The sequence below is a fragment of the Garra rufa genome, chromosome 14, assembly GCF_049309525.1.
Source record: "Garra rufa chromosome 14, GarRuf1.0, whole genome shotgun sequence".
Classification (NCBI taxonomy): domain Eukaryota; kingdom Metazoa; phylum Chordata; class Actinopteri; order Cypriniformes; family Cyprinidae; genus Garra; species Garra rufa.
In genome coordinates this window covers 11,710,937-11,731,381 of record NC_133374.1, presented here as the reverse complement: position 1 = coordinate 11,731,381, position 20,445 = coordinate 11,710,937, and the positions used below count along the sequence as shown (strand labels likewise).

Below are 20,445 nucleotides of genomic sequence, written 5' to 3'. Positions count from 1 at the left end.
TTACAGCATATGCAGCCACATTCTTGCCCTCAGACTGAGTGGTGATTATCTCAAGGGAACAGTATTTCGATTTGAAAACAGATCTTGCACACCTGCAAAGGTACATAGTGCTTTTATATAGTGTTCTTTGACTGTAACATATAAATTATAGTGTTCAGACTGATACATTTACTGTATCATCCAGCATACTGAATCAGCTATGAAGATGGAGACTCTAAAGCGGTGGATGAGAGACTGGAAGTATCCCACTTTTCTATTATGCATCTATGGGTTCTTCAGCACAGTAAAGCCTTTAGAACCATTTCTCATCCCGTTCCTGACTGGACCAGACAAGAACCTAACCATTGAGCAGGTATTGCTAACTTTTATAAAGCTTAATTATTAACATAGTGTTTTTGGATTTCAGAATGGAATTGCATGACTCATAGAAATCAATGTCATATCATTTGAGGAGATCTTAAAGGGACAGTGCACTCAAAAATATAATTTCAGTCATGAATGAATGATGCATTTGTATAGCGCTTTCACTGTGTATTTCCGTACACCCAAAGCGCTTTACAATCATATGGGGGATCTCTCCTCAATCATTTGTTCTAAACCTGTGGAACTTTTTGAATAATATTTGTGGAAATTAAAATGTAAAGAGCACTAAATGAAAAAAACATAAAATTTAGTCTAAATAAGAAATGTACACATCTCCATTCTGTTCAAAAGTTTTCACCCCTGACTCTTAATGCATGTTTTTTTTTTTTTTTTTAAAGCATCAGTGAGTGTTTGAACCTTTTTGGAATAGTTGCGTATGAGTCTAGTTGTCCTCAGTGTGAAAAGATGGAAAACATCATTGATGGAAAAGGTTCAAATACACACACACAAACGAATTTGTGGGACCCGAATGATTTTTCTAAATAACAGTAGGCAGTTTAACTGTTCAGGACAAACAAGGGACTCATGAACAACTATCACTAAACAAAAAAACACAGCTGTGGATCATTCACGTAACAGCACAGTATTAAGAATCCAGGGGATGTAAACTTTGGAATGGGGTCTTTTTTTTATAAATCAACTATTATTTTCTCTTGTGGACTATATGTAAATGTATTTTATGTGAAATATCTTATTCAGGTCAGTACAAAATAAACAATAACATGCATTTTGTATGAACCCTCTCATTAACCAAAATGTTTTTTTTTTATTCATTTATTTTTACCCATATAATGGAAGTCAGTGAGGTCTGTTGATGGTTTGAACTCAATGACCTTCATTGTACAAACCAAAAATGTTTAGAAAATCATTTTTAATCATTTTTGATGTTCCATAGAAAAAAGAAACTCAGATACAGATTTAGAAAATTAGGGAGTACCTAATGACAAAATTTTATTTTTGAGCATACTATCCATTTAATTTACTAAATTAATTCCAGATAAAGCATAACCTTTTTATAGCTGTCTGCTCTTGCGATTGTGAGTTAGATTTATGAAATAAAAAAGTGTCAATAATAACGAAATTAAAAATATGCAGTGAATAGAAATAATATTTAAAAAATCTGTATTTGACAAGTCGACATGACATTTCAAATAATAATAATCGTGCAATTATCTAAATTCTTTTAAATATTATTTAGTATTTCATATTTTGTATATATTATTAGTTACTAATATTATTACTATATTATTATTATATATATATTTTTTTCTTATTCTTTAATAATAGTAATAATTAATCATAGGCTACATGCAGTTTTTGCATAAATCAATTACTGTGTAATTAATACATACAAAAAAAATTATGCAATAAAAATAAATAATACATAAATAATTAAAAAAACAAAAAATCTATAGTGAAATATACTGAAATATACAGTGGATAATATTTTTAACAAAAAAAATCTATATTTAGCAAGTAATTATACGCTACATTAAGTTTTTTGTGCATAATGTGTACATTTTATGGGTCTGGCTTCCGGTCTCATCCGCATCCAGCTATTTTTAGCTGTACAAAGCAGCTTGTTTTGCTGCTTGATATTGCCAATTGGTGTCTTCCCATATTATTTTAATGTATTATCTTAATTATGAACACACTGGTTTGTAGTGCAAATTGTTTTACCATTTAATATCCTTCTCGTTATTTATATAACGGCTAATGAACTGGAAGTCTTGCCCATAGGCGTACTTCCATGTTAAAGAAAAAGGTGGATTTAGAAAAAGTTACTGATTTAGATTTGTACAATCACTCTAGTTTGTTGTTGGTGATAAATACCTGTTTTTTCCCCCAAGGTAACCAATCAGATATTTCCGGTATGGACGTATTCATATCTGGCAGTGCTGGTTCCTGTCTTCCTCCTCACTGATTGGCTACGTTACAAACCTGTGGTGGTCTTCCAGTGTTTAATCCTGTTCTCCACCACGGCCATGTTGCTGTGGTGTAATGGTGTACCAGAGATGCAGGCCGTGCAGTTTACATACGGAGTGGTGACGTCGTGTGACGTTGCTTACTTTACGTACCTCTACAGCATAGTGGAGATGAAGCACTACCTGAAAGCCACCTCGTATTGCCGGACCGCCCAGCTCCTGGGCTACCTCGTTGGTTCAGTATTGGGCCAGATCCTAGTCTCTTTGGAACTGATGTCCTACTACTACATTCTAGTGTTTACACTGGTTCTCACCGGTATGGCTTTGATCACTTCTATTCTTCTCCCAATGCCCAAGACAAGTATGTTCTTCCACCAAAAGAGGAGTGCTGGCGATGGTGAAGGACATGTTGGGACAGAGGAGGATCTTCAGAGCAATGGACAAAAAGATGGCGCAGAGGTGGAAGGTTCCAGTGTTTGTGATAGTAGTAGTGCAAAACGTTCCAGAACAGGTAGGAATAATGAGTCAAATCTACCATGGCTAATAATGAGTCCTAAACCAACCCAAATTCAATGGGTTTTTGACTTTCTGGGTTTCTGGTTAGATGCCTGAAATAAAATCTGTGGTTAACACAAGCTACTTTCAATAAGGTGGTTTCTAACAAGTGGGACTGCAGAGGTTTTCAATGGACAAAAGAGGGAAATGCATCTATTCATTCTCTCAAGACTTTAAAACAAAAATCCCACATGAAATCCCAAAGTAAATCCATTGCTAAAATGCTAATTGTCTTCTATGTTTAAAGTTGCAGTGAAATATTAGTGACAAATCTTTCTAGGTTGTTGATTTGGATGGAAGCAGATCTGAATGTGAGCTTGCAGTCGATTATGAGAAAGTTCAGGGTTTAAATTATTGAAAAATCAAGACTTTTTGAGTTCAAATTAAAAGGTCAGGTTAAAAAAAAAACCTTCTGTAATATTTTATAGCTCTGTAAATAAAATATTAAACTCCATCAGACTCACAACTAACAAATATTTTCAAATATAAGTCTCTTCTGCTCACCAAGCCTGCATTTTATTTGATTTAAAATACAGCAAAAACAGTAAAATTCAGAAATATTTTTACTATTTAAAATAACCGCTTTCGATTTGAATATATTTTAAATGTTTTTTTTTTTTTTTTTTTGTTATCAAAGCTACATTTTCAATATCATTACTCCAGTCACATTATCCTTCAGAAATCATTCTAATATTCGGATTTGTTGCTCAAAAACATTTATCATTATTATTATGTTGAAAACAGCTGAGTAGAATTTTGTTCAGGAATAGAATAGGAATATTTTTGAGAAATAGAAAGTTCAGAACAGCATTTATTTGAAATAGAAATCTTTTGTAACATTATAAACGTCTTTATCATCAGTTTTGATCAATTTAAAGCATGCTTGCTAAATAGAAGCATTAATTTAATATATTAAATAATAAATTACTCTGACTTTAAGCTTTTGAATGGTATAGTGTATAATGTTACAAAAGCTTTTAATTTCATTTATAAAACGGTTAGTTCCATTCCTCAATTCTGATTGGTCAGCAGCTGTGTCGTATTCATGATACGGCACTGCTATGACCGCTTCACTCAACGGTTTTGTGTATCATTGAACCCCCTTAGCAACCACCCTTAGCAACGTAAACACAGCTGCAGCAGTTAGGGACTACTTTTTACAGCGGAAGGCAGTTAATGATTTTACTTTATGAAAACGTACAACTTAATATATATAAATTAATATATATTTTTGATTTTAATATTTTTATTGTGTGGTAACCGTTTTATAAAAGCAATAAGGTACTTGAGGCCGTGCTGTATCATGAATAAATCACGGCTGAAGGGCGTTGTTAGGCACGACGCGAAGCTCTCGTACCTTATTGCTTAAATAAATGTTGATCTTTGGATCTTTCTATTCATCAAAGAATCCTGATAAAATGCACTCAACTGATTATATAATAATAACAATAATTAAATAATCTTGAACAGCAAATCAGCATATTAGAATGATTTCTGAAGAATCATGTGACACTGAAAGCTGCAATAATGCTGCTGAAATTTCAAATAAATGCAGGCTTGGTGAGTAGAAGAGACTTCTAACGATTGACTGGTAGTGTTAATAAAATATTAACCAGCTCAATCTAGAAAATCTAAATGCAATGCAATTTTGTTGGCCTCATAAAATCCCAGGTGGCTGTGGTGATGTTCTACTCCGGTTGTGGAGGGATTTCCTGCAGTGTTTCTCCTCACGTACACTGATCATCTGGTCAGCCTGGTGGGCCCTGGCTACCTGCGGCTACAACCAGACGGTGAACTTCGTCCAGTCTCTGTGGGAGCATGTGGAGCCCTCAAGTAACTTCACGGTCTACAATGGAGGAGTGGAGGCCATCTCAAACCTGTTTGGTAAGTAAAAAGGACACTTATTTGTTGTGAACTTAGACAAACCTAGAAAATAAGCCTGGTATCCAACTTATTCTTCAATGCAGAAGTAAGCACATGGGCAAGACTTCTGGTTCATTAGCCGCTGTAGGGAAATAACGAGAATAATAACAACGTGTTCATAATTAAGATAATGCATTCAAATAATATGGTGAGACACACCAATTTGCAATATCAAGCAGCAAAACAAGCTGTTTTGTACAGATAAAAATAGCTGGACGTGTATTAGACTGGAAGTCAGACCCATAACATTTACAAATGGCTGTGCGCGGTCTTATGGGAAGAAAAAGGTGAATATAGTATGCGAAAAACTGATAACTCATAACTGAGAACATATCGGTCTTTTTCCCCCCTCAAAGTTGGACTTTATACCGCGCAGTTGTGAATTTTATCTCACAATTCTGAGAAAAGTGTCAGAATTGTGTTTATAACACACAACTTTATTTCTCGCAATTGTGGGTTCAAATCATGTAATTCTGAGAAAAAAAGTCTGAACTGTATTTATATCTCACAATTCAGACTTTATAACTCTCAATTGCGAGATGTCAGAATTGTGAGATTCTGAGAACATATCAGTCTTTTTTCCTCCTCTAAGTTGGGGAGTTTTATCTCACAATTCTGAGAAAAAAAGTCAGAATTGTGAGTTTGTATTGTGCAATTCTAAGAAAAATAATCAGATTTGAGATAAAGAGTAAACTTTTATTTTTTTTAAATTCAGTAATTCAGTTTAAATCAGCAGATCACATTCTAGTGGCAATTTAAACTTATGAAAATTCAGTGTGAAATTTATCCAACACAAATGTGTTTAAAGGCCAGTTCAAACCATAACTACCCACCTTATTCTTTAAAGTGTAAGTAACGTGTAAGTAAGCCAATGGGTGAGACTTCGATCCGGTTCGTTAACTGCTATAGAGAAATAAAGAGAAGAATAACATGCAGTAAACGGTAAAACTGTTTGCACTACAAACCAGTGTGTTCATAATTAAGATAATACATTTAAATAATATGGTAAGACACATCAATTTGCAATCTCAAGCAGCAAAACAAGCTGTTTTGTACAGCTAAAAATTAAAGACTAAAAAATGAGACTGGAAAGCCACACTCATGAAGTTTACAAATGGCTGCGTCTACTCTTACAGGAAGAAAAAAGGTGGATTGGTCATTTACTAGAAAAAAGTGATTCCATGGATATCATCCCTCTGTGCCATTATCATTATATTCGTAGCATGGATTGTATATTCAGACTGTATATTAATGTGTTTCTTACTGGACATGACTGCACCGCAGGGGCGACGGCGGCGTACAGTATTGGCTTTTCATCCGCGGACTGGTCTCGCTGGGGTGAGGTGACTCTTGGCTCGCTCTCGGCACTGGAGGGGGGCGCTCTCTTCGCAATGGTCTTCAGCGGAAACATCTGGGTGTGCTACTGTGGCTACATTATCTTCAAAAGCCTATACATGCTGCTCATCACCATTGCCATGTAAGTGCTGTTCAAAGTAACGTTACGTGACTTACACCAGCTTAGGTGATGTTTATGCTTATTAGTAATCAAGTCAAATGTCATCATGGACTGAATTTTGCTGAATATAACCTGTACCCGCTCCAAACTAATAGCTTACTACGTGATAAACTTTCAGAAAAGTGCGTTATCTTATCTGAACACTTGCTGTTTCACCTTAATTGGTGCAATAGTGACGATTTTGGGCCTGTAATGCTGACAGACAAATTCTACACAGGTCTATTTGTTTTAAGTAAAAGATGACAATGCAAAACATGGCAAAGTTTATATACAGTAGATTCAATCCACCTTTTTCTTCCCATAAGAGTGGGATCAGACATTTGTACATGTAATGGGTCTTATCCACGTTTTGATATTTTTTAGCTGTACAGAACTCGTTTGGCTACTTGTTATTGCAGATTGGTGTGTCTTCCCATATTATTAAGTTGGACTGAGAAAGCCGACTTACTGAAATCCTATTTAATTATCTTCTTTTTCCTCTGAGACTAAATTTGAGTGCAGACTTTTAAAGCTACAACCATCAAACTCAGACCTTCAGACTAGTCTGGCTCAGGTTGCTATAACTGATCCAACTTATGGTTTTCATAAACCAGACTAACAAAACTATCAGAAATCCCATGGCTATTCATTGAGGGGATGAAAACTTTTATACAATGAGACTTATGGTGTATTTAAGCTGTCGATTGCTATAGCAAAGCTTAACAACTCCCTACTGGAATAAAAGATTACTAGTAGCATGCTAGTTATCATGCTAACAACATGTTAATAACTTCTTAATAGCATTCTAACAAAATGCTAATCATGCAAGCAACATGTTAGTATCTTGCTAATCATACTAGAATTATGCTAGTAACATGCTATTAACTTGCTAATCATGCTAATAATGTGCTAGCAGTATGTTAACATGTTAATCATGATAGTAACATGCTAATAAACATTCTAACATGCTAGCCACATGCTAATCATGCTAACACCATGCTAATAATACTAGAACCATGCTAGTAACATACTAGCCACATGGTAATCATACTAGAATCATGCTAGTAACTGGCTAATCATACTAACAACATGCTAATAGTGGTAGAAACATGCTAGCAACATGAATCATGCTAATAACATGTTAATCATCCTAGAGTCATGCTAGTAACTTGCTAATCATGCTAACAACATGCTAATTGTGGTAGCTAGCAACATAATCATGCTAATAACATGCTAATCGTGCTAGCAACGTGTTAATAATTGTTAATCATGCTAGAATAATGCTAGTAACTTGCTAATCATGCTAACAACATGCTAATCGTGGTAGCTAGCAACATAATCATGCTAATAACATGCTAATCGTGCTAGCAACGTGTTTATAATTTTTAATCATGCTAGAATAATGCTAGTAACTTGCTAATCATGCTAACAACATGCTAATCGTGGTAGCTAGCAACATAATCATGCTAATAACATGCTAATCATGCTAACAACGTGTTAATTGTTAATCATGCTAGAATAATGCTAGTTACTTGCTAATCATGCTAACAACATGCTAATCGTGGTAGCTAGCAACATAATCATGCTAATAACATGCTAATCGTGCTAGCAACGTGTTAATAATTGTTAATCATGCTAGAATAATGCTAGTAACTTGCTAATCATAACAACATGCTAATCATGCTAGTAACATAACATTCTAACAACATGCTTTTAACATGCTATTCATACTAGAATCACGTTAATAACATGTTAGTAACCTGTTATCATGCTAATAACATTCTAACAACATGCTAATAACATGCTAATCATACTAGAATCATGCTAGTAACATACTAACAACTTGCTAATCGTGCCATAGAAATGCTAACATTTTAATAACTTGTTAATCATGTTAACAACATGCTAATAACATGCTTACTATGCTAGAAACATCCTCCTTTTTAGTCATGTTAAGAACATGCTAATCATTTTAGTAGTTTGTTAACCATGCTAACAACATGCTATAAAAATGCTAACATGCTAATAACTTAATTATTCTAGTGTATGCTAGTAACATGCTTATCATATTTAGCAACTTGTTAATAATACTAACGACATGCTAGTAACATGTTAATCATGCTAGCAAACATGTTAGTAACTTGTTAATACTATTTTAACAAAATGCTAATCATGCTAACAACATGCTAGTAACATGTTATTAACTTTCTAATTATGTTAACATGCTATTTGTGCTAGCAATTAACTTGTTAATCATGCTAGTACCTTGCTAATTAAACTAACAACATGGTAATTATGATAGTAACATGCTTATAAAATTCTAACAACATGCTAGCCACATGCTAATCATAAGAGAATCATGCTAGTAACTTGTTATTCATGTAAACATCATGCTAATCGTGGTAGAAACATGCTAGCAATATGTTGACCGTGTTAATAACATGCTAATTGTGCTAGCAACAGTTTAGTAATTCCTAAACATGCTAGAATCGTGCTAGTAACTTTTCTAATCATGATAACAACATGCTAATCATGCTAATAACATTCTAACAACATGCTAATTATACTAGAATTATGTTAGTAACATGCTAATCATGCTAACAAAATGTTAATCATGCCAATAACATGCTAGTAAGTTGCGAATCATGCTAGCCACATGCTAATCATACTAGAATCATGTTACTAACATGCTAGTAACTCGCTAATCATGCTAACAACATGCTAATCGTGGTAGAAACATGCTAACAACATATGAATCATGTTAAGAACATGTTAATCATGCTAACAACATGTTAGTAATTGTTAATTAAGGTAAAATCATGCTAGTAACTTGTTAATCATGATAACAACATGATAATAATGCTAACAACATGCTAAAAACACTAGAATGTTACTAACTTGCTAATCATGTTAACCACATGTTAATCATGCTAATAACATGCTATTCATACTAGAATCATGTTTGTAACATACTAACAACTTGGTAATCATGCTAAAATGCTAATCGTGCCATAGAAATGCTAACAACATGTTAATAACATGCTAACAATGTGCTAGTAACTTGTTACGAACATGCTAATCATTTTAGTAGTTTGTTAACCATGCTAACGACGTTATAAAAACATGCTAATAACTTGTTAATTGTGCTAGTGTATGCTAGTAACTTGCTAATCATAGTAGTAACTTATTAAAAATACTACCAACATGCTAGTATGTTAATCATGTTAGCACATGATAATGACACATTAATTATGCTAACATTCTAAACGTGCAATAAACTTGTTAATCATGCTAATAACATGTTAATCATGCTAATTATACTAGAATCATGTTAGTAACATGCTAGTAACTTTACTCTTATTAACATGCTAATAAAATGCTAATCGTGCTATAAACATGCTAGCAACATATCAGTAACTTAATAATCATGCCAAACATGCTAGAAACATCTTAACAAGGTGCTAACTTTTCAGTCAATAAAAAATAATGCTAGTAACTTGTTAATCATGCTAGAAACATGTTAACAAGCTAATCATGCTAGTAACGTGCTAGCAACATTTTAGTAAAATGCTAACTATGCCAGTACATGCTAATGATACTAGTAACACGCTAGTCATGCTAGCAACTTGCCTATCATGTTAACGACATGCTAATTCATGTTAAATTGTGCTAACGATATGTTCATTTACATTAAATCATGCTGACAACATACTAATTAATGCTAAATCATGCTAGCACATTGGCTAAACCATTTCAAACTTTCAGACAAGGCTTTATCAAACCAACTTCAAAGTTCATCGGCGAACTTCGCTCATCTAGTTTTATGAGCACACGCTGGTTTGTAGTTCAAACGGTTTCATTATTGCCAAATAGCCAGAATAAACCAGAAGTCTCACCCATAAGCTTACTTTCACGTTGAAGAATAAGGTGGATCGATATTTTATTAATTACAGTAACTTTTGTAGACCAATGAATGCATGAGTACATCCATGCCCTCGTTACACAGGTTCCAGATCGCAGCTGGGTTGAACATGGAGCGCTACGCCCTTGTGTTCGGAGCCAATACCTTCTGTGCTCTGGTCCTCCAGACAATCATCACCGCAGTCGTGGTGGACAGCAGGGGGCTTGGGCTGGATATTGTCACACAGGTGAGATACTCTCAATAAAATAGGTATGTGCCAAAAAACATTGAATATCGAAGTCCATTTATTTCAATAATTTGTTTCAAAGAGTGAAACTTGTATGTTATATTAGTTCACTACACGCAAAGTAAAATATTTCAAGCCTTTATTTGTTTCAATTTTAATGACTATGGATTAAAGATTAATAAAAAAATCCAGTATTTCACAAAATTAGAATATCATGACAAAATATAATTTCCTCAGCCTTTAAATTGTCTCAGTCTGGCTTAGTAGGCTTCAGAACCATGGGGAAGACTGCTGACTGTTGACGGTTGTGCAGAAGAAGACCATCATTGACACCCTCCATAAGGAGGAAAAGTCTCAAAAGGCAATTGCAAAAAAAGCTGTATGCTCACAGAGCGCAGTATCGAAGTACCATATTTTCTGCACCATATATAGGGGCCGTTCACATGTCGCGCCTAAAAACGCGTGGAAAACGCTAGGCGCGCCGCTTTCTTCCTTATCAACAAAGCGCTCCGGCGTTTGCGCTCCGGAAGCGTCTGCCGTTTCTAAGCAACCATCAGCTGCGCTCTAGCTCCAAGCCTATGCGTCTCCATGCATTGTTTCTTCTATTAGTGTAAAAATAATGGGGGCTTGACAAATCATAAAGTTCAGGAAATCCCTGGACCACAATGATGAGCTGCTCCTCCATGTTTCTGCTGAGGTTTCAATGTAACGGAAAAACGTGAGGAAGCTGATTGGTTAGTTCATGTCACATGACCTGCGGTGCGCTTGCGACATTCTGAAAAGTTGAGATGTTTTTAAATCGATGCGGCGCGGACGCGCCTGGAAAAAACGAGCGCGTCGCATCCAATATGCGCGCGTCTCCATTTGAAATAACGAACTTGCGCGCGCAAAAGACGCTTCATGTGAACGGCCCCTAAGGCGCACCGGATTATAAAGCGCAGTCTCAATTACGGGGTCTATTTCTGTTCTTAACCCATACATAAGGCGCACCGTATTATAAGGCACATGCTAAAACATACGGTCTACAAAAAAAGGTAACGGAAGCAAAACTGTGAGTTTAGTTGAACTTTATTCTACTATTTATCATTACACTCACATTATTTTTTAATCAATCTTCTCTCACAAATCCATCAAAGTCCTCATCTTCTGTGTCTGAATTCAACAGCTGGGCAATTTCGCCAACAAACACGCCGGGTTCCCTCTCATCATTGTCTGAGCCAGTCAAACAAATGTTGAAACAAAACAAGCGTAATGTTCTCTGATTGGCTTATCGCTGTTAGCGTACGTACTGTACCGTATTACGTCCCCGTGTCAGCGGGAAATGGTCCGACCGTCAGTCAAGCGGAGCGCTTACCAAAGTCGCACAACAACATTTTTTACAAATTTTGGAACTCAGTGCACACATAAAGCGCACCAGATTATTAGGCACACGGCCGATTTCTGAGAAAGTCTTTTAGGTGCGCATTATAGTGCGGAAAATAAGGTATATTAACAGAGTGTTAAGAGGAAGGGAAAAATGTGGCCAGAAAAGGTGCACAAGTGACAGGGAAGAGAGTAACCTTGAGAGGATTGTGAAGCAATGGTGGTTCAGAAATCTGAGGCCAGCTTCATAAGGAGTGAACTGAGGCTGGTGTCAGTGAATCAACAACCACCACATACAGATGTCTGCAAGATATGGGCTACAGCTGGAGAATTACATGCGTCAAGCCACTCCTGAACAAAAAACAACGTCAGAAGCGATGAAGAAGGAGAAAAAGTACTGATCTGTTGCCCAGTGGTCCCAAGTCCTGTTTTCAGATGAAAACAAATTTTGCATTTCATTTGGAAATCAAGGTCCCAGAGTCTGGAGGAAGACTGGAGAGGAACAAAAGTCAAGCTGCTAAAAGTCCAGTGTGAAGTTTCCACAGTCAGTGATGGTTTGGGGAGCCATGTCAACTGCTGGTGTGGGTCCATTGTGTTTTATCAAGTCCACAGTCAACGCAGCTGTCTACCAGGAAATTTTAGAGCACTTCATGCTTCCTGCTGCCGACAAGCTTTCTGGAGATGATTTTATTTTCCAGCAGGATTTGGCACCTGCCCACAAAGCCAAAACTACCAGTACCTGGTTTAATAGCCATGGAATAACTGTACTTGATTGGCCGGCCAACTCGCCTGACTTAAACCCCATTGAAAATCTATGGGGTATTGTCAAAAGGAAGATGAGGGAACAGAGACCACGAAATGCAGATGAGCTGAAGGCCAATATCAAAGCAACTTGGGCTACTATAACACCTCAACTGTATCAAAGGCTGATCGCCTCCATGCCACACCGCCTTGATGCTGTATTTAGTGCAAAAGGAGGCCCAACAAAGTACTGAGGACATAATACAGTACATTAACACACTTTTCAGAAGGCCAACATGTGTTTTTAGATGCTTTTTTATTGGTCACATTAAATATTCTAATTTTGTGAAATACTGGATGTTTTTTTGTTTTTGTCACTTTATTGAAACAAATAAAGGCTTGAAATATTTCACTTTGTGTCTAGTGAACTAATATAACATACAAGTTTCACTATTTGAAACACATAATTGAAATAAATGGACTTTCCCTCGATATTCTAATTTTTTGGCACATACCTGTATTTTCCATGGTCATGATCATCATGACACAGATGCTAATTTGTATTGGATCCAGAACATGCATTTAGACTGTTCTTGTGTTACTTGTCTTCCAGTTTACCATCTACGGGGCATATTTCTCTATTATCGCACTCATTTTCTTCATAAGTGGTTTGTATACCACAATGTGCCGAAAACCTGAGACGGAAACGCTTAGAGAGCATCCAGGAGAAACGTTTGATGCAGAAGATGATGCACAAATCATCACGGGAACAAAGTTCTGAACACAAGGAACAGTTTAAGCACACTTGATTTAGGTAAAATTCATTTTAATATATATTGTATATATATTTATTTATATATATATATATATATATATATATACACACATTAACTTAGATTCTGTAACATAAGTGGTCTTGAGTCAGAGTCTCATGAGTGAAGGAGGAGAAAAGAGACATTCAAAAAGAGTCTTGTTTAAGTTTAAACTCCTCATAACGGAAAAAAAAACAAAAAAACGTTTTTGCCTCATTCTCAGAAACTCCAAAAAGCACAAAGGCGACATGATGATGTCAAAAAGGTATTCCACATTCTTGCTTAAATGTTATTCACAGCATGGCGGATGTCAACGCCGTTATATGCAGCATGTGTGTGTGTATGTGTGTTAAAGATACAAATACTGATATGCACAAAGACCTAAAATTGAGCAATTTTCTATGAAAGAATTATATACAGAATTGCAGCATTAACATGAACAGGAGGTTTGCAATAACTTAGTAATCCACCACGTGGTGCAGATGATTTCCAGGTCAGGCCAGTTCACAGAAAGGAGCACGGTACAAAAAAAGAAACTTTTTTTTTTTTTTTTTTTCTCCAGACAACCCTGTAACATGTTTAGTTTTCTGTGGCTATGGATGTTGCCATAGATAGGATCATGTATATATTCCTTTGCTGTTTTGTCCGTCTTTGCTCTTAAAATTCAATAAAAAATTTCTTTAAGAAATTGATGTTTTTTTTAAAGCTACTTGAGAAACAAAACAGTGCAAGAGGTGCGAACGAGTCGCAGGTCGCCCACCGGCGGAGCGGAGGATGAAGGCGCGCTATAAGAAGGGGTTTGTGGAGGTGCCTCCTGCAGGGAACTGTGCTGCTGGTGCCCCTGCCTGCAAGAGAAAAGAAAAAAAGATAAATGCCATGGCAAGAAACAAAAATCCAACTGATTTAGCTTATTCATTTAGTACACAATAAAATAAATAAAATGAAGAGACTCACATTAACATTTGGAATATAATGTAGACTTTTTAAAAATGTAATTATTAATTATAATATATTAATTAATAGTAAATATACTATTTTTACTTTTTAAAAATAAATGAATAAAAACATCAAATTAACAATTCGAATACAATGTAGACTATAAAATATATAATAATTATAATTTATAATAATTTAACTTAAATTTTGCAATACAATTAAGAGACTTGCATTATGTAAGGAATATGATGTAGGCTATAAAATATATATTATTTACAATTTATAATTGTTAATTATAAACTAATGGTTTTTAACTTCAAGAATAAAACAATAAAAATAGGACTCCAAATTAACATTTGGAATCTACAATGTAGATTACAAAATATATAATATGTGACCCTGGACCACAAAACCAGTCTTAAGTCGCTGGGGTATATTTGTAGCAATAGCCAAAAATACATTGCATGGGTCAAAATTATTGATTTTTCTTTTATGTCAAAAATCTTTAGGAAATTAAGTAAAGATCATGTTCCATGAAGATTTTTTGTAAAATTCCTACTGTAAACCTATCAAAATGTAATTTTTGATTAGTAATATGCATTGTTAAGAGCTTAATTTGGACAACTTTAAAGGTGATTTTCTCAGTATTTTGATTTTTTTGCACCCTTAGATTTCAGATTTTCAAATAGATGTATCTCGGCCAAATATTGTCCTATCCTAACAAACTATACATCAATAGAAAGCTTATTTATTGAGCTTTCATATGATGTATATATCTCAGTTTTGTAAAATTTAACCTTATGACTGGTTTTGTGGTCCAGGGTCACATATATTAATTAATTATAATTTATAATATTTATTAAAAAAATTATTAAAAAAATACAATTAAAGAAATTAACATTTAGAATATAACGTATACTATATAAAAATATAATATATTAATTACAAATTATAATTGTTAATTATAAATTAATGATACATTTTACCTTAAAGATCAATTTTTAACTTTTGTAAAATACATGAATAAAAATAAGAGTCAAACTAATATTTGGAATACAATGAAGACTGTAAAACATAATATGACAAATTATTTTGTAAAAAAACAAAATACAGTAAGAGACTCAAATTAACATTTGAACTATACTAATACAATGTAGACTATAAAATATATAATATATTATTAATTATTCATTAATAACAGATTTAATTTAAATCATTTTGTAAAAAATAAATACAATAAGAGATGTGCATTAACATTCGGAATATAATGTAGGCTTAGATATAAAATATAGTATTTTTATTACAGTTTCTAATTTTTGAATACAAATTTACAATTCTTATAAATAAGACACTCAAATTAACATCTGTAATACAATGGAGACTAAAGTTTTAATTACAAGTATTTTGTAAAAAATAAATAGAATAAGAGAGTAAAGTAAGCTTTTTAAAAATATAATAAGTACAATTTAAGAGACTCAAATGAACATTTGTAATACAATGACTATAAAATATATAATATATTTATTCTAATTTCTAAAATAAACCAATTACAGATTTAATTTCAATTTTTTTGTAAAAAATAAAGAATAACATTTTTGGGGGAAAAATATTATATATATACACATTTTATTATTTATGAATTAATAAAAGGTTTAGCGTCAACATAAACATATCACAAATAAATAAAGAGTCTCAAACATTCAGAATGATTTTTTTTTTTACAAAATATGTAATTATAATACATAAATTAACTAAATAAATAAAACAAAACACAATCATTTATTTAACACACCAGGAAAGGATTGTTGGTTACTCCAGGTGCCGCCATGTTCTGTCCAAACGGAGTGACTTTACCCTGACCAAATGCAGCAAAACCTCCTGAAAGAGCGAGACAAAAATGTAAATACAAACTAGAAATGTGACCATGTTAAAATCTTATTTGCTGAAGTACAACTGAAACATTCTACAAAAATGCTGCATGACAGTGGAAGCAATTGTAAAGCATTAATATAACAGCATTTAAGTCTTTCTCAGCTCCTACCGTTGGGTAGTTGGGGATAGGCGTGCTGCTGGGCGAACTGCTGTCCGGGAAACGCTTGCTGGAAGTTTCCACTGAAGCTGGTGGGAAGGTTGTATGCAGCGGCGTTTCCAAACCCAGTCGGCATGCTCATGGAAGGTGGCCCGAAAGAAGCTGTGCGACACACAGAGCTCTGCGTTAACATCTCAGTTTGACATACATTCACATGCTGTCCAATATAGTTTACTTTAGCCAATCTGTAAGCTAAAGTTAATTTTTAAAGGTATAGTTCACCCAAAAATGAAAATTCTGTCATTAATTACTCACCCTTATGTCGATCCAAATCTGTAAGTCCTTTGTTCATCTTCGAAACACAAATGAAGATATTTTTAACGAAATCTGAGAGCTTTTTGAACCTGCATAGACAGCAATGCGTTAAGACACGGAAAAGTATTCTTGTAGCTATTTTAATGATGTCCTAACTACCTTTGTGCGCCTTGAATGTGTCCGTTGCGTTGCTGTCTATGCAGGGTCAGAAATCTCTTGGATTTTATCAAAAATATCTTAATTTGTGTTCTGAAGATGAACGAAGGTCTTACGGGTTTGGAACGACACAAGGGTGAGTAATTAACAACAATTTAAATTTTGGGGTGAACTGTGCCTTTAATTTAGAAGATAAACCTCAAGTAATTTGCACTGACAGATCATTTACAATAAGCTTAAGAAAGAGGGTCATGTTGACTTTAAAGAAGGGCTATTTTTATCCTGAGTAGTGAGTACACAAATCTGTGGCAATCTACAAAGCAGATGACAAAACACGACAAAAGCTCCACAGCAAAAAAGGAGGGAAGACAACACGGAACAAAGAACCAACAGCTTCTAATACTACTAATATTATCAACATTAGTGAGTCTAGTAATATAGAAACATATACATATTTACACATGTAATATACACTACCAGTCAAACGTTTTTGAACAGTAAGATTTTTTATCTTTTTTTTTATCTAAAAGCAGTAATATTCTGAAATCTTTCATCGTATTCATCTTTCTATTTGAATACATTATAAAATTTAATTTATTCCTGTGATCAAATCTAAACTTTCAGCATCATTACTCCAGTCTTCAGTGTCAAACGATTTGCTGTTCAAGAAACAATTAGTATCATTATTATCAATATTTAAAACAGTTTATAATTTTTTTCTGAATTCTTTGATGAATAAAGATCCAAAGATCAGCATTTATTTTAAATATTGATGATAAAGACATTTATAATGTTACAAAAGATTTCTATTTCAGATAAATGCTGTTCTTCTGAACTTTCTATTCATCAAAGAAACCTGAAAATTTCTACTCGGGTGTTTTCAACAAAATAATAATAAATGTTTATTGAGCAGCGAATCAGAATATTAGAATGATTTCTGAAGGATTGTGTGACTGGAGTAATAATGCAAAAAAATTCAGCTTTGAAATCACATGAATAAATTACATTTTAGAATATATTTAAATAGAAAACAGTTATTTTAAATAGTAAAAACATTTCAAAATTTGACTGGTTTTGCTGTACTTTGGATCAAATAAATGCAGGCGTGGTGAGCAGAAGAGACCTCTTTAAAAAAACATTAAAAATCTTACTGTTCAAAAACGTTTTACTGGTAGTGTATATATGCAATGCATGTTCAAAATGTTTGGAGTCAGTAAGACTTTTTTTTTTTTTTTTTTTGGAAAAAAGAGACATGCATCACAGTTTCCAAACAACTATTAAGCAGTACACCTGTTTTCAACATTAATAATGATAATAATAATACGAAATATGTCTTGAACACCAAATCAACACATTAGAATGATTTCTGAAGGATAATGTGACTTAAGATAGAAAGTTAGTTTGCCATCACACGAATAAAGTACATTTTACAATATATTAAAACAGTAATAATATTTAACTAAATTTCAGTTTTTACTGTCTTTCTGATCAAATACACATGGTGAGCATAAGAGACTTCTTCCAAAAACATAAAAATCTTACCCCAAAACATTTGAACGGTAGCATTATATAACAAACCATCAAACCAAGTGGTTGAGAAAAGCTCTAGCATCATTCATTTGCAGATGCCACTTGGCTTGATATTTTGTATCTAATAAAAATATATGCAGCTGGACACCACTAATGTGAACATAGGATATTAATAATTTATCTGGGGTTCATTTACCTCAGATGAAAGACAACACAAGCACACCTTTCTTTAATGGGGTCAGAAGGTCAGGATGACCACAGAACTGCGGTCAGTGTAGTTTACAAAAGCCAACTAGTCTACAGTAAAGGCCAAGCCCCAGAAAAGGAAGAGAGAACAGGAAGTAAATGAGAGAAACAGAGAAACAGACATACCAAAGTGGGCCGCAGGGTAAGCCTGCCCCAGCAGGGGTCCTACCATGTCTGATCAGCATGTCAAGAACACAACCAGACAAAACCATCAGTCTCAGCTCACTCCGTTTTAGCTTTTCATTCACTTTTGGCCTATATATACACATTTTCAAGGGACAAAAAATCTGCTTCTCATTCACATTTAAGCAAGGATGCCTCCCCTTCTTGCCTTTTTCATTCTCTCCCTGGAACATGAACACACACAACATTTATCCGCCGCAGGGATGTAGAGACCCACAAATCTCTGCAGCTCTTCTGCGGCGCCTTTGTATTGCGTGTGTAAAAGCGATCTCAAGCTGTTAGCTCCTAGCATGGATACTGGGGGTATCTGACCCACTTAAAACTCTTCACAAAGCCCTCTGGTGTGTTAAATAAATAATGAGACACAAAACAAGAGCTGCTTAAGCTCTTTTGAAACAGAGGACAAATCCTGCTGTGAAGATTCTCTGCTGGGTTTGATCGATCGACTCATTTAAATGCTTAAGCACCTAAGCTCCACCCATACCTGCTGTGGCCACACCCACTCCTGGTACCGCCGCTCTTCCATTGGTCTGAAACGGGTTGGTGGGAGGTGCCTGTGGAGCCCCGGGAGCGACGAATGGATTCGTTGAAGGCCCTGTTAAAAAACACAGGTGAGATGTACAGTCAAACTAAAATTTTCAACATCTTCAACATTTCTCACATTATCAGTTTATTCGCTATAGTTTACAAAATGGTAATAAAATATGACAAGAACTGTGTCAGAACAAATTTATCTTGATAATGTCTGATAACTTTGATAGAAAGGTATGTAATGGATTACAATCAACCCAAAATTATTCAAACAACTGTTTGTATGACAATATTTACACAACTATTAATACTTTGTTGACCAATTACCAAGCAATGCTTAATTTTGTTCAGTCTGTGGTGTAAAAAGGTTGCATTAGCAATTAAAGAAAAAACACTTGGTCAGGTCAAAGTGTCTGAATAAGTTTTGGTCCCAAATTTTTCAGTTTTACTGGTAGGCCAGTAAACAAAGAATTTTTAGGTATATGTCACAGTTTACTTTATTTTGCTATCCTCACTCACATAAGTGAACTATAGTGTCCTGCACCCACTAGTAAAAAATAAAATAAAAATAGTAATATCTTATGTCTGATTAATTCTTAGTTTGACTGTAAGTGATGCGATGAAAAATGTAGAATGGATATCTCAAATAGATCTTAAAGACATTTACCTCCAAAACCCTGAGGCATGCTGGGTAAACCCTGTTGTGCTTGAACTGGAGGAGCAGCCGTAGAGGATCCAAACACAGACCTGAATGTGAGAGCAAAAACAGAGCTTAATATAACTGAGAAAAAGACACTGAGAGGTAAAAGTCCACGTCTCTTTATAGTCTCACCCTGCTGTGGTGGCAGTGTTGTAGCCGCTCACATTTGGCACCGGGGGGCCAAAGACTGTGTCTAGCTGAGCTAGAGCAGCGTAGCGATCGCCGCCTAACAGAGCCACCTGTGGAGGTGGAGGACCCACACCTGCTGACGGAGGGGCTGAACTTGTGCCTATGGAGACAGAAAGAAAAAGGTTATTTCTAGCTATTTTTGTTTTAGTAATAATTATGATTTTGAAAATATTTGTAGTAATGCTGTCACAATGTCTCAATCGTCAGGCTGTTGGTGCCCTCTGCAGTCATTTGTTATAATGCATA

The 20,445-nt window shown here is 34.6% G+C and overlaps 2 protein-coding genes across 8 annotated transcripts in view; one reads left to right on the top strand and one right to left on the bottom strand.

The window, feature by feature from the left end:
- Window positions 1–22: 22 nt before the first annotated feature.
- On the top strand, window positions 23–13,359 carry slc19a3a (solute carrier family 19 member 3a). Its single transcript, XM_073817512.1, has 7 exons — window positions 23–100; window positions 185–352; window positions 2,274–2,859; window positions 4,575–4,787; window positions 6,111–6,303; window positions 10,328–10,469; window positions 13,186–13,359. Exons 2-7 carry the CDS (start codon window positions 200–202, stop codon window positions 13,351–13,353), a joined length of 1,455 nt encoding a protein of 484 aa, XP_073673613.1. The 5' UTR covers window positions 23–100; window positions 185–199; the 3' UTR covers window positions 13,354–13,359.
- An 18-nt stretch (window positions 13,360–13,377) lies between these two features.
- The window catches only part of agfg1a (ArfGAP with FG repeats 1a), a 34,260-nt gene continuing 27,192 nt past the window's right edge, over window positions 13,378–20,445 (bottom strand). For 5 of the 7 annotated variants that reach the window (XM_073817504.1, XM_073817508.1, XM_073817505.1 and 2 more), the window contains 7 exons: window positions 20,143–20,299; window positions 19,978–20,057; window positions 19,264–19,374; window positions 18,723–18,770; window positions 16,362–16,511; window positions 16,113–16,198; window positions 13,378–14,229 (listed from right to left, as the gene is read on the bottom strand). In XM_073817504.1, coding sequence (XP_073673605.1) covers window positions 14,170–14,229; window positions 16,113–16,198; window positions 16,362–16,511; window positions 18,723–18,770; window positions 19,264–19,374; window positions 19,978–20,057; window positions 20,143–20,299 — 692 coding nt within the window. In that variant the 3' untranslated portion in view covers window positions 13,378–14,169. The remainder of the gene's footprint in view (window positions 14,230–16,112; window positions 16,199–16,361; window positions 16,512–18,722; window positions 18,771–19,263; window positions 19,375–19,977; window positions 20,058–20,142; window positions 20,300–20,445) is intronic. The other 2 variants (XM_073817506.1, XM_073817510.1) reach the window with 1 other exon arrangement.